General features: G+C 33.2%; 1 protein-coding gene across 2 annotated transcripts in view; it reads right to left on the bottom strand.

Annotated features, from left to right (window-relative positions):
• cmip (c-Maf inducing protein) overlaps positions 1–12,807 on the bottom strand; it is a 71,881-nt gene extending 59,074 nt beyond the window's left edge. For both annotated transcript variants that reach the window (XR_008601163.1, XM_055009115.1), the window contains exon 1: positions 12,487–12,807. Coding sequence is in view for 1 of the 2 variants with exons in the window: in XM_055009115.1 (XP_054865090.1) it covers positions 12,487–12,807 (321 nt within the window). In the remaining variant the exon portion in view is untranslated. The remainder of the gene's footprint in view (positions 1–12,486) is intronic.
• Positions 12,808–15,892: the final 3,085 nt, after the last annotated feature.

The following is a 15,892-nucleotide window of genomic DNA, read 5'->3' as shown; positions in this document are numbered from 1 at the left end:
TGGATCAGTTTATGCATCATTTTGTGGTAAATTTGTGCAATTTTATGGTAATTTTGTATTAGTTTGTTGACATTGCGCACCTCTGAGGTCATTTAAAGTTCTTTCTGGTCATTCTGTCTCTCACTTCGATTGTTTTGCATCACTGTGTGCTTGTTTTTTGCCAAGCGGCAGCCACTTCATGTTACTTTGTGCTGTTTTTCCATCATTTTAACGTCAATTTGTGGTCATTTTTTGCCTCGTTGTGGTTGTTTTTATGTCACGTTGTGTTCCTTCTCTTCCCATCATTTTGCATTAAAGAGTCCAGATCCTACTTTTCGGTTCCTCCTTCCCATCAGCGAGTTAAAAAGCTGCATTTTTTAAAACTTCTGCAAACTTACAAAGCTCCACGTCAGAGGTAGACATATCTACATCATGAAACATCTGCAGAACTCCTATCTTGCAGCTCGTTGACCTCAAACCCACATTGTTTCCTCCTCTGTACATCTGTGGTTACTAACAAACACTACCTGCTCTAGTCGGACCAGCTGACCAATCAGAGCAGAGCTTTACAGGAGGGGGCGTCGTAAAGAAACAGGAGCTAAAACTGAACATTTCTGGCAGGAAAGGTGCTGCAGAAATGCGGACTTTAAGAAAAATAAAGTGTTTTTGGAGCACTAAAGTAGAAATCTAAACCTGCACTGGAAAAAATGCCCCTCTCAAAACAAGAAAAAAAAGCTTATTTCAAGGAACTTTTACCTTGAAATAAGTGAAAAAATCTGCCAATAGAACAAGTGAAAAATGTCTTGGTAAGATTTCTTGAAATAAGATATGATATTTAGAATACTGAGATCTTAAAATTATCAGGGAAAACTTATTTGAAGCTCTATTTTACCAGGATTGTCAAGCTTAGGTGTCTTAAAATAAGCCAGATATGCTAAAAAAAAATGGCAGTTTTTCACTCAAAAATAGATTTTTGCTTTCATGTAACCTCCTAATGAAGATTTATTAAACTTATTTTGAGTTTTCTTGTAAAAAATCCCCCAATTTTGGCAAGAAAATGCTTGTAAATATTTTCAAAAAATGAGTAAAAATCTTAAAAAAAACCCTAAAAATATCTAAAGTGATTCCATATATATCAGTAAAACTTCTAATATTTTCTTTAAAAACATTCACATAAAAATCAACCAAAATCAAGTGAAATTTGCTGGATTTTGGTTGATTTTTTTGTGAATGTTCTTAAGAAACATTTTTAACATTTCTTTTTTCCACCAAAAAATGTTCAAAGATTTCCCAAAAATGTTGAAAATGTGGACATCAGAAGTTTCACTGAGAAAATATATCTTTTTTCCACATTTTCAAACTTTAAACAGGTCAATTTGACCCTCAGGACGACACGAGGGTTAAAACAAGTCCCTCCATCTGCTGAAATGTCTCTTGTTCAGTGAATTTATCTCAAATCGAGTGGGATGAGACATTTTGACGAAAAATAAGACAAATAGACTCAGTAAGATTTTGAGTTTCTGCAGTGTGTGAATGTGCAGAATCTCTTCAGAGTAAAAGCACCAGCAGACTTCTGGTTCTGCTTCTGCTTTGAGGATCGACGTGACGTGATCAGCTGCATCCTGTGGTTCTGCTTCTGCAAACATGTGAGGTTCTTCCTCCGCCAACATTCACATTTATCACAACAAACCTTCACATTTCGCTCTCTAAGCTGCGGACACAATGAACTCTTCTAGGCATGAAAACGTTGCTATTTCTTCTGGCTTTCTAAGCAAAGATGTGTGAGATTATGGGCTTCCTGTCTTTGTGCAGCCGGTAGGTAAGCAGTCACACCGGGCCGCTTCAGAGATTCTGAGATTAGGATTTGGGCCACACTGGGGTTCTGAGGCTCGCTATAGGAGGCTGATGACGCATTCACCAACCGCATCAGGAAGCAGAGCTGTACAGAGTCTCACAGCTGCTTTCACTGAGAAAAGAACTTTAATCTGACGAGTCAAAGTTATAAAACACCTTCAGGAAGATCGACAGTTTAGCAGCTCACAGTTTCCAACATTATATGGATCTTATTTCACTGTAGGTGTGTTGTTGTGCTCATGTTGCTTCACTTTATGGTCATTTTGTGTCTCTTTTTGATCGTTTTGCATCAATTTGTGTAATTCTGTGGTCAGTTTATGCATCATTTTATGTCTTATTATGCTAATTTTATTCCTCTATGTTCATTTTGTGTCTCTTTTTGATCATTTTGCATCAATTTGTGTAATTCTGTGGTCAGTTTATGCATCATTTTATGTCTTATTATGCTAATTTTATTCCTCTATGTTCATTTTGTGTCTCTTTTTGATAATTTTGCAACCTTCTGTGGTCATTTTATGGTCATTTTTGTCTCTGTGGTCACTTTGTGGTCTTTATATGTCAAACTGTAGTCATTTTGTGTCTGTTTATGGTTACATTGTGTCTGTTTATGGTCATTTTGTGTCTATTTATGGTCATTTTGTGTCTATTTATATTCATTTTGTGTCTATTTATATTCATTTTGTGTCTGTTTATGGTCATTTTGTGTCTATTCCAATTAAAGGAAAATGAGTCACAGCTCATTCTCCTGCTGCTCTGAGGTCCTAAACTTTAAAACTGCAGCAAGAATCCGAGTCTTGGGCAAACGCTGGGGCTCGTTGAAGCGTCTTGGCAGCGACTTGGGGTTTCACAAAGCTTTTTCTCGCTCACAGTCATCTCAGTTATGCGGCCGGCGTTGGAGAGTCGACGCTCTTCTGCCTCCTCTTTCTGCTTCGGCATTGTTCCTCCACCGCTGCCCACAGAAGCCAAAACAACAGCTCCACTCAGGAAACGCACATTCACGGCACATGAAAACCCTCTTCCTCATACTTCAGAGGACAGAGGAGCTAGTGTTAGCATCGCAGACCGAAGGACGGCGTGAAACAAACAGCCTGACTCACGTTTCTGCGTTAACACATCATGGATGATCTCTGAGCTGCTTTTGTTGACTTACAGAACATTTCCATGAGTCTCTGAGGAGCTTTTATCACACGTCAGCCGCTAATGTAAAACAGGCGACATTCAAATTTATGCTTACGGGTTTGTTTTGGAGTTTTCAAACTTTCAAAGTACTGTTTCCAAACTCGCAAATGAGCTTTAGCGCTGCGTAACAACACAAAAACTCCGGGACAAAACAGTTGATTCAGATAAACTGATGAGCTGACTGACAGAAAAAACATCATTTTCTGGTCATTTTTTAATCTTTTTGTGCTCATTTTACATCACTCTATAGTCTTTTTATGTCCTGTTTTTATTGATTTTGCTTCATTTTATGGTTAATTATTAGCTCTATGGTCATTTTTTTTGTCATTTTCTGGTCATTTTGTGTCTTTGTGCTCATTTTACATCTTTTTATGTCTCTCTATATTGATTTTGCTTCACATTTTTGTTATTTAATGTCTCTTTATGGTAATTTTTTATCTCTTTGTGCTGATTTGACATCATTTTTGGTCACAAGTCTCTTTATAGTCTTTTTACGTCATTTAATACTGACTTTGCTCCACTTTGTGGTGAAGTCTTTCTCTCCATGTGCTTTTTTTTACATCATTGATAATTTTTTGTCTCTTCATAGTCTTTTTACATCACTTAATATTGACCTAGCATCATTTTGTGGTTATATTTGGTCTCTTTATGCTCATTCTTCATCATTTTTTGATCATTTTGAGTCTCTTTGTGCTCATTTCATATAATTCTATGGCCATTTTATGTCTCTTCAGTCTTTCTATGTCACTTTATACTTCAGTTTGTGATTATTTTTTGTCACTTTTTGGTAATTTTTCATTTTTTTGCACTCATTTTACATCACTGTGGTCATTTTATGTCACCTTATAGTCTTTTTATGTCAATTTATATTGACTTAGCTTCACTTTATGGTTATATTTTGTTCTCTTTCCATCACTTTGTAGTATTATATCTTACAACAACTACTACTACCACTTAAATATTTAATAATGTCTGGCATATTCTGGTTCCCACTGGTTGTCCACATGTGGGACAAATTTCAGACCTACTTTTACAAGCTGACGAGTCAGCGGGGTGCCTTTTAATATTCCAAATATATATTTTTTTTCTACTAGATAATATCTTGGAGCTACTGAGAAACGTATTTAGGAGAATTAAGAACCAAAAAATGAAAGAGAAATGTGCATTTAAACTAAATATTAAACTTTTACAGCCAACATATTCCACAAGCTGCAAAAGTATCAAGATAAACAGCAGATTTTAAGCCTGATAAAGACAGAACTGTCGAGTACAGCCAGCATCCAGTAGATTCAACACATCCGGCCTGTAAAAGCTTCAACAGTAGCTGCTTTGTTTGGGGTGAAAAATTAAATTCAACAACAGAAATTTGGGGGAAAATCAGTGACGAGAAGACCCAGAAATGAAAGACGAGAAGCAGGATTCGGTTTTTCTGAACGCGAGTCGCCACAGAAACGTTTTCTGTCCGTCTCTCAGCACCGATGTTGACCGGCCAAAGTTCGAAGCCGCAATCAATAAAACACACCGCTGACAGTTGGAGCTCGCTGCAAAAACACCGAGAGGAAGTTTAACGAGCACCGCAGTTTATTGTTTTTATCGCTGATTAATCTGCCGATTAGTCGCAGAAAAAAGTCCCCACAGCCTGAAGCGTTCCAATGTAGAAAGTTTGACAAAACCAGAAAACCTGCACAACTTTCTTAACGTGATGTTAATCCATAAAAACACCCAAACAATAAGCTGCAACAAGCAGAAAAACAGTCTAATATTCAGGATTAAATCATCCAGGAAAAGGAAATAATCATCTAAAGTTTAGTCCATGTGAGACAACAACAATCCAACCAGATTTTCTACAAATATGCAACTAAAAAAAGTTGAAAAAAGACTATATATATATATATATATATATATATATATATATATATATATATATATATATATATATATATATAAAAAAATAAAAGTCAAAGTCAGCTTTATTGTCAATTCTTCAATATGTACATGACATACCAAGGATCGAAATTTCGTTACTCTCTCTTCGTGCAACAGTAGACATTAAATAAAGACTTAAAAAATAAGATATTAAAGGGCAAAAAGAACAAAGGAAGCAAAATTAGAGCCGAGCAACAACTAAGAACTAAGAAAAGTAGAACTGAGTGAAATGTAAACATGACCATGAGATAAAGTGACGGATTTAGTGCAGAATACTCAGAACAGTGCAAATAAGTAACAGTCCAAGAAGTGCAAATATGCTTGACGGTGTATACTGTAACGTTCAAAAACTGCAAAACAAAGTAAAATTACTCAAAATAACTGCCTTTTTCTGTAAAGTAAATATATTTTCAGTTGATTTCAGTTCAGTAAAACTGTGATTTTATAACCACACATTGTAAAAGAATGAACTAGTATATGTCATTTTTTAGAATTTTGGATATTTGGATTATTTTGAATTATTTCAAATATCTACAGAATACTTTCATTTTAGTAGTTTTAAATCTTTTTTCCTTTACAGTTAACATGTACATTAACACTTTTTATCTGAAAGTTGATCTGATATTTTCTGGAGTTTAACAAATCTTAAATTATGGAAAATAACAGTTTTTAAACCATATTCCAGTCCTTAATATACATAATTTTTCTATCAAATAATTGCAGATATTGATAAAATAATTATACTGTTTGCTGATTTAAACAGTAATAAGAAGTTGTAGAATTTTACAGATTTTTGTTGCAGAGATTTTGTCCAGTTTTAACCTGTTGTTGTTTTTTGTTTTTACATTTCACATAAATTCACTGTTTTGCAACAAAACAGGGAAAAATCTGTAAAATATCAGTTCATAAAATAATTGAGCAAATTTCAATTCTTGGTGGTGAATTCTGACTAGTTGCAGACGAATTTAAAAGTCGAAAACTAATCTGTTTATTGTTTCAATTCCAGTTGTTTGGAAGCTAAAAATACATTTTAAAGCAAAAATAGTGAAAAAACAATTATTTTCTAGCTAAAGCCTCTGAAATTAGATGATTTGCAGCTTTTCTTTATTTTATATCAATATTAATTGAATATTTGGGTTTTTTAAGTGTTACTTTATACAAAATACAATTTATAATTTTACTTTCAAATAATGGCAAACCTCTGTAAAACATCTGTAATTTTTGCTGATTTTAATACAGGAGAACATTTTACTGCTGTTTCTTAAGTTCACACTCGACTTTCTGAACAAAATGCAGCCAAACTGATGATTTCTTTAGCACGGTGTCACTAAATCTGAGAATTTCAGCTCAATCTGCAGCTCGTCTTTGCTTTCTAGCGAGGCTACGGTTTGATTTCTGCTGCAGAAACCTTCAAAGAATCTTCCGTACGCGACAAACTAATCACAAAAACAGCAGACAGACCGAGTTAGAGGTCACAGGTGAAGGATTCAGCGTCTGAGAAGACTCAAAGGAGCAGGTGCAGACCAAAAATGACTATCAACTATGAATATTTTCTTACATTTTATTGACCGAACAACTAATCAGTTACTCCAGATAACATCAACGGTGGCATTTTCATTGCATTTTTTAACTTGCATCCCTAACTTTTGGTCAAAAACTGCAGAAATTGCAATTAAACCTCAAATTTCTTGCTTTGTCTGAATATAAAGTCAAAATATTTCTGTTTGCACTGATATAATATACAGAAAAATGCACCAAACTAGAACATTTTGGACATTTATTCACTATTATCACAATTAAATATGGATATTTTATAGTAAATTGAATATTTTGGGGTTGTGGACAAAACAGGACATTTGTCATCTTGTGTTTAAGGAAACACCGGTAGAGAGTTTTTACTGTTTTCTGACGTTTTATCGACCAAACTAACAAGAAATTAATCAATGTCATTTTCTCTGCTGCAGCCACAATTTTTGGTCAAAAAACTGTCAAAATGCGTATTTAACGTTGTCAGACATCCCTAAATGTCATATTTTGTGCAAAAAAAATGTCCAAAATTCTAAATATTTCTGTTTAAATTAACATAAAACTCATTTTTGAGGTTGGAACTGGAATTTTCTTGACATTTATTCACTATTTTCTGCTTACAGCTTCTTAAATGTGATTATTTTCTGCTGCTAATCGATATTTTATCAACCAAACAACTAACAGATTAATGCAGAAAATAGTCAACTGTGTTACTTTCACTTTTGCAGCCACAAGTTTTGGTCAAAAAGCTATGAAAAATGTCTATTTAACCTTCTCAGACATCCTTAAATGTTTTGTTTTGTGTTTAGAAACAGTCCAAAATCTAAATTTTTAGTATAAAATGGTTAAAAAAAAAAAAAAAAAGTAATAAATCTAGAAAAATGTCTATTAAACCTTCACAGACATCCTCAAATGTTGTATATTTGGGGGGAAAAAACTTGTCAAAATTCTAAATATTTCTGTTTAAACTAACATAAAACTCATTTTAGAGGCTGGAACTAGACTTTTCTTGACATTTATTCACTATTTTATGCTTGTAGCTTGTTAAATGTGAATATTTTCTGCTGCTAATCAACATTTTCTACCATTTAATCAACCAAACAAACTAACAGATTAATCCAGAAAATGAATGTGTTATTTTCTCTGCTGCAGCCACAACTTTGGTCAAAAACTGTAGAAAAATGTCTATTAAACCTTCTCAGATATCCTTAAATGTCTTATTTTGTGCAAAAAAAACTGTCAAAATTCTAAATATTTATGTTAAAACTGATATAAAACTCATTTTAGAGGCTGGAACTAGACTTAACTTAGCCAACTTAGCCTTAAAGATGAATCCTACAAATAATTTTCTATTTTAGTGTCAGTTTGTTCAGATTTCAGGAGGTTTGTTCATTGCGGCCTAAAATGTTTGCATGCAGCTCCTCTTTATTAGCCTCCGATAGCCTCCCATGAAGCTAATCAGCAGCTTTATTGCCGGTCGGGGCTTTAATGAAGCGGCCAGATGACATCCAGGGGTAAAAATCAAGCCAAATACTCTGCAGAGTAACCGAACATGTGCCGACAAACAGGAATCAGTGGCTTCATAAAGAGACGGTGTTTGCTAAGGAGCTAATGGGAGGCACCAGAGTCGACATTAACATCCAGGAAGCAGCGAGTCGGATCAGCCTGAGGGACGCTCAGAGCTCCAGATAGCAGCTAATCATTCATCCCACAGCTCACATTTAGATTAGTCAATGTAATGGTAGCTACAAAAGCACAAAACTTCACACAGAGGGTCTTAAATGTCTTGTTTTGTGTAAATGAACACTTAAAAAACCCAAATATTCAGTTTATGTTGATATGATATAAAGAAAAGCTGCAAACCGTCTCATTTCAGAGGCTTTAACTAGAAAATAATTTATGTTTCTTCACCATTTTTGCTTTTAAACGCTATTTTTTAAGCTTCCAAACAACCGGAGCTGCAACAATAAAATGATTAGTTTTTGACTTTTAAATTAATCGCCAACTATTTTGATTATTAAATAAATGGCTTGAGTGCATTTTTGCAGATTATTAAATGTAGTTTAATGGCAGTAAACTGAGTATCTTTGGGTCGTGAACAAATAAAGACGTTTGTCATCTTCATTAATCTAGAAAATAATCAACAAGGAAAATAATTTCTACTTGCATCCCTAATTTTTGGTTAAAAACTGAAAAACTGTAATTAAGTCTTCTCAAACATCCTCTAAATGTGCAAAAATATACTTTAAAGTCTAAATATTTCTGCTTGAATTTGATAAAACACTGGTCGAAAGTTTTTACTATTTTCTGACATTTTATCAACCAAACAAACAAGAAATTAATCAATTAATGTTAGTTTCTCTGCTGCAGCCACAACTTTTGGTCAAAAAACTGTAGAAAAATGTCTATTAAACCTTCTCAGACATCCTTAAATGGCTTATTTGTGCAAAAAAATTGTCAAACTTCTAAATATTTCTGTTTAAACTGATAAAATGAAGAAAAAAGTAATGATTCTCCTGATTTTAGAGGCTGGAACTAGACTGTTCTTTACATTTCTTCACTATTTTCTGCTTACAGCTTCTTAAATGTGAATATTTTCTGCTACTAATCGACATTTTTCACCATTTTTCTGGCATTTTATCAACCAAAGAACTAACAGAGTAATCCAGAAAATGATTAATTAATGTTATTTTCACTGTTGCAGTCAAAACAACTGTGGAAAACGGTGATTAAACCTTCTCTGACGTCCTTAAATGTCTTATTTTATGTGAAAAAGCTGTTAGAATTCTAAATATTTCTGTTTAAATGATATAATACTGAGAAAAGTAATACATCTTTTCATTTTTGAGGCTGGAATTAGGACAATTAGGACCTTTATAAAACTATTTTTGCTTGAAAATGGTTATTTTAATTTGAAATGTTGTGTACCAAAGTGCACTGTCGTCACTCACAGCAAGATAAAACACAACACAGAGATTAAACACTGCACTGTGACCTCAATCAGACTGGTAGTTATTCTTATTTACAGTAACTCTGGTCCAAATTATTGATCTTTATGACACATCTGAAGGTTTAACTTCATAAATAATCTTATTTAGAGTAACTTTAATGCACATTATGGATCTTTATGACACTCTGTAAAGGTTTAACTTCATAAATATTCTTATTTACAGCAACTTTGGTGCACATTATTGATCTTTATGATGATTTAACTTCAGAAATACTTTTATTTACAGTAACTTTGGTGCACATTATGGATCTTTGTGAAGGTTTAACTTCATAAATATTCTCATTTACAGTAACTTTGGTGCACATTATTGATCTCTGTGAAAGTTTAACTTCATAAATATTCTTATTTAGTCACCTTGGTGCACATTATGGATCTTTATGATGCTCTCTGAGGGTTTAACTTCATAAATATTCTTATTTAGTCACCTTGGTGCACATTATTGATCTTTACGACGCTCTCTGAGGGTTAAACTTCCCTGTAAACAAGGAAACAACCTGATCTCAGGTGACTTCACGTCTTCAGAGCAACAATAACATCCTGGAAGCTGCAGCTCAGTTTATTTCATGTGGGTGTGATCGGCAGACGTCCAGAAAGCCTCTAACCAGGTGTGTTGATAAAACAACGGGCCGGGCTTTGTGCTAAATGTCACAAGTGTTGATAATAACAGGAGGGGAAATAAAGGCCTTTAATAGCGCGCCGATATTCTGCTGAATTATTTCGATTGATTACAGCCGTCGGGCTCCTGTCGGGGTTAATAATTACACCCAGTCTGATTCCTCTCCGACGGAGCAGAAAATAATCACATTAAGGTTCATTTCTGGGCTTTTGTTTTTAAAAACATCCATGCAGCATCGACATTCGGTGAAAGAAAACAAATTGTGCAATGATATTTAACATTAAAACCCTTCAGGATTTAGATTTATCATAACAGAGCTGCAAAAATTAATACGTCAATTAATCAACCGGTCACTCAAAAACAAACTAACCTGTGACTATTTTGATAATTGGTTCATCCGTAGTTGTTTTACGTCTCTTTAGGGTCAATTTTCATGCAGAAAAGACGTAAATTTGCAGATTAAAGCCTCTCAGAGTTTAGGATTTGCTGCTTTTCTTTCTCTTATATGCTAAAAAAAAATACTGTGGAATAGTGTAATGTGTGAAAACTATAAAATTTCCCTGTGACTTTATTAGATGTTATCAATAATTTAATAAACCTGAGAAACTCTGTTACAGTTTTTAAAAAATATTTTACTATTTTTTAATCCTTATTATAAATAATTTTGTATCTGTAAAAAAAACCCCAATATATTATACTGATTTAAATACAGCAAAAAAGAAAAAGGGGGTCATTTTATAGTCATTATTTACATGTTAGTCATAAATAAACAGGTCAGTACGAATCATTGTTCCATTACACACATTTTCTGTAAAATAACAGTTAAAAAAAATAATACCCGGAAATAATGATTTTTTAAAAATTGTTTAAATATAGTAAAAAAATGTTTTTAAAAAATACATTTTATGGTAATTTTACAGTTTTGGCCTGTTTTTTGTATTGTAGATTAGTATTATTTTGAGCATTTTGACCACATATTATAGTAATTTAATAAAATGCAAAATCTCTAAAATAAAAAAAATCATCATATATGAAATTATTTACAATTTTCTAATATAAAATATACATATATCTGTAAAATAATGTTTTTTGATTTTTTGTCAGATATTGTACAAAAAGAAGTTACTATCCATAAAACCACTTATTTTAAAAATGGAAAATATTTGCTATTTTTTCTACAGTTAACTTTTAAATTATTTCTGTACTTTTTCTGTTTTTATGAACTATTATCTGTAATTTAACAAAACAGAAAATCTGCAAAATAGAAAAATCTAATCATATATGAAATTATTTACATTTTTTAAATACTTAATATACATTAATTTTTATTTCAAATAAAAAAATCTGTAAAATAAAAAAACATTACATATGAAATTATTTACTTTTTTTAAACAATTTTTTTTATAAATAACATACATAAAATATCTGTAGAATAATGATTTTTGCTGATTTAAATACAGTAAAAAAATGCATTTTTTGGTCAAATATTGTAAATAACATTAGTATCCACAAAAACACTATGATAATATTTATGTTTCGACAGTTAACTTGTAAATTATTGCTTTTTCTTTGCTATTATGAACTATTATCTGTAATTTAACAAAACAGAAAATCTGCAAAATAAAAAAAATCATATATATAAAATTAGTTATTTTTTCTTTCAAATAACAAAATATCTGTAAAAAAAACAGATTTTTGATGATTTAAATACAGTTAAAAAATTGCATTTTTTGTCAAATATTGTTTAAAAAAATAAAACAAATAAAAATTTAAAAAAGAAATTCCTATCCATAAAAACATATTTTAATAATGGAAATTATTTACAATTTTTAACATAATAATAATAATATTAATAATAATAAATTTTTTACATAATTTTTCTTTCAAATAGAATTTCTGTAAAACAATTATTTTTTGCTTATTTAAATACAGTAAAAAATGCATTTTTTGTCAAGTATTGTAAAAGAAGTTACTATCCATAAAAACACTATTATAATATTTATGTTTACCTACAGTTAACTAGTAAATTATTAATTTTTCTTTGCTTTTATGAACTATTGTCTATAATTTAAATCTATATAATAAAATAATTTTACAAATTGAGGTTCTCTGTGCCTTCAGGTGGAAGTGGAGGTGGATTTTAATGGGGGTTTTAGGTGGACCTGGAGGTGGACTTTAATGGGGGTCTGAGGTGGACCTGGAGCTGGACTCCGATGGGGGTCTGGGGGCCTCGGATCTTCCTGAAAACTGCGTCAACAACAGACTGGGCTTAATCTCAGCGCGCGTCCAGACACGAAGAGACAAACACCGAATCCGCCCGTGGAATGCCAACGAACACACACACACGCACACATACACACACACGCACGCCCCTAATAACGGACAGGCTACTCACGGTGGCGGAGGTCAGGCTGCTGTCGGTGAGCGTCAGGTGGTGCGGCTCCCATCTCCGCAGGAACTTGGAGGTGAGGATCTTGCTGAGGAAGGTGCGTGGGTGTTTGACCACGCACACCTGGATGTCGCCCTCGTGCAGCAGCTTGTAGCGCATCCCGCTGCTGCTGCAGTGGTGGAGACTCCTCTTGCACGGCCCCGCGCCCAGCTTGGTGTTGTTGTTGCCCTCCGACATCTCCCCCAGCAGCGGCTTGCTCTCCTCGCACTGGTAGAACTGGTTGTTGTGGAGCTCGTTGCCGCCGCCGCCGCCGCCGTTAAAATCCATCGCTCGGTAATCCAACAGTTCCTCGTTTCCAAAAGCTCACGGAGCGGAGGCACCACAACCCGACATGTATGTTAAAAAAAAAAAGGAAAAGGAGAGCAGAAAGGTCGAGCTGGAGGGGGAACCTACCGACCCACCTACCGACACGACGAGTCGCGGCTCAGTAATCCAGCACCGACGCGCTTTTCGTGCCACAATAATCCACCATTTTCCCCGTGAATTGTCTCCTCGGTGCGCCTTCCTTCCTCCCCCCTCCGCCGCCACCAACACCGCCGACCGACGAGCTACTCAATCTGTTAGGGCCATGGCCTGATCCGCTCCGGTGCCAAACGCAGTAATCCACAGCGGGGGCCACCGGGAACCGGCAGAAAACCGGGTAGGGGTCCAGCGGCGGCGCCCGTCGACTCCTCCGCGGGTTTTCTTTTTTTTTTGCGGTCGTTCCGGGCGCACTGGCTCGCTTTCCTTTTATTCGGTCTTTTCCTCTCGCCTCGGTGTGAAGGAGCCAGCTCTCTCCGGCAGCGGCGCGCCGATTGGTCCCTGCTCGTTCATGTGATACCGGAGTGACGTCAATAGGGAGGCGAGCGGATGAGCCGTGTGTCTTTTGCGCTTGAGTGTCTGCCGAGGGCGCACTCTCCCCCCGTCCTCCCCCCGGCCTCCCCCCGGTGAGCAGAGACACGGAGCGACTCCTCCTCCGCCTCCCGGTTTCCGTGGAAGAGATGCGGCCCGTCAGGATGATTTTATCGTTTTCCAGAGAAGCAGCAGATTATCGACGAGCTGCTGATGAAAACTGTGACCTGCAGTTTCCTGGAACAATCTTCATGTGTTACCTGTAAAATAATGGTTAAAATGTCATTTACCTGTTTTAAATCCTGAAAATACACACTTTACTTTCAAATAATGTCTGTGAAATCATGATTTTTGCTGATTTTAATGCTGTTTTTCTGCAATTATGCCAGATATTCTCTGTAATTTAACAAAAAAATTAAACCTTAATATACATAATTTTTCTTTCAAGTCATGGAAAATGTCTATTATTTTTAAAATGATCGCAAAACACTTATATATATATATATATATATATATATATATATATATATATATATATACATATATATATATATATATATATATATATATATATATATATATATATATATATATATATATATATATATACATTAGAAAATTTTTGTCAAAAAAGAAGCTATTATCCACAAACACATTTTTAAAATGGAAATTATTCACAGTTTTCCAGTTTATCTACAGTTAACTTATTACTTCTTCTGTGATTATATGAACTATCATCGACAATTTAACCAAACAAAACATCTGTAAAATAAAAAACACATATACTTGAAATTATTTACAATTTTCTAAGATATAATATACTGATTTTTTTCTTTCAAATACAATACAATACAATAACTTTATTAATCATTTAAGGGGAATTCAATGAAAATAAAATATCTGTAAAAAAATGTTGTGTGCTGATTTAAATACACCAAAAATTTAAAAAAAAGCAATTTTTTTTTAGAATCTTTTTACAATTTCCTGTCAGAATCTTTGGCACTGATGTATTTTCTGTAAAATAATGGTTAAAATGTCATTTATCAGTTTTAAATCCTCAAAATACACACTTTTCTTTCAAATAATGTCTGTAAAATCATGATTTTTGCTGATTTAAAGGCTGTTTTTCTGCACTTATGCCAGATGTTTTCTGTAATTTAACAAAACATGTTAATAATAAACAATTTTTAAAACCTTAACATACATATTTTTTTGTTTCAAGTAATGGAAAATATCTATTATCTCTAAAAATTATTGTACAATCTTGTAAAACATATCTAATTTTTTTTAAATGCAATTTCTCAGTGAAATATTGTATGAGAACTTTCTATCTATAAAAACACATATTTTAATAAATAATTTTAATAAATATTTTAAATAATAGTAAATATATGTAAAATAATGATTTTGTTTGTTTTTTGGTTTTTTTTTTGCTACAGTAAAATAGTTAATATTGAGGATATACACTGTAAAAGAATAAATTACATTTTGCTAAAACTGGAAAAATCAGTAAAATGTTGTTTTTCATTCATTAATAACAATTTTTTTCTTCTCAAATAAAACGAAATGTCTGTTAATTTTTATTTATTGATTTATTTTTTGCTGATTTGCATGCAGTAAAAAATATTAATACATTATTTAAAATTTTGGCTGTTTTTTGTATGTTTTGCTTTTGTGATTAACATGTCAATTAATCATTTTTCTTTCTGTGATTTTACTAGATAAGGTCCGTATTTTATTTTATTTTTTAAATTTACATATTGTAAAAAAAAAAATAGTGTCATTTTATTGCCAAAAACTTGTGAAAGAATAAATAACATTTATAAAAATGCACATTTTTGACATGGACATTATTTTCAGCGCTGACCTGTAAATTAAACATATGGATTTTGATGTGGACATTATTATGTAAATAATATTTTTCTGCATTTTTGTTAGATAATATCTAATTCAATGAAAAGTCAACAGTCCAAAAATATTTGCAATTTTTAAATCCTTAATGTACATAAATTATTTCAAACAACAGCAAATGTTGTAAAATAATATTTGCTTGTTTTTTGCTGATTTAAATATAGTGAAAAATGTTAAATATTAAGGTCATACATTGTAACAGAACAAATTACCATTTATAAAATGAGAAATTTTTGATGTGGATATTATTTAGTTTTGACCGCTGTAACTTTATACTGTTCTTCTGCATTTTTGCAAGATATGACAAAACAAAAAAAATCTGTAAAAAAATAAATACAATTTTATTTTTTTCTCGTAAAATATGTGTGTTTTTTCAAAGTGGAAACTTTATGAGAAATACACACACATTTATGAGCAAAAAACATCCATCCATCCATCCATTATCTATACACCACTTAATCCTCACTAGGGTCATGGGGGGGCTGGAGTCTATCCCAGCTGACTCAGGTGAAGGCAGGGGACACCCTAGACAGGTCACCAGTCTGTCGCAGGGCTACATACAGAGACAAACAATCACTCTCACATTCACACCTACGGGCAATTTAGAATG

This window comes from Amphiprion ocellaris, chromosome 3 (genome assembly GCF_022539595.1).
Source record: "Amphiprion ocellaris isolate individual 3 ecotype Okinawa chromosome 3, ASM2253959v1, whole genome shotgun sequence".
Lineage (NCBI taxonomy): Eukaryota > Metazoa > Chordata > Actinopteri > Pomacentridae > Amphiprion > Amphiprion ocellaris.
Note: the sequence above shows the minus strand (reverse complement) of the source record. Positions and strands in the feature narration are given on the sequence as shown.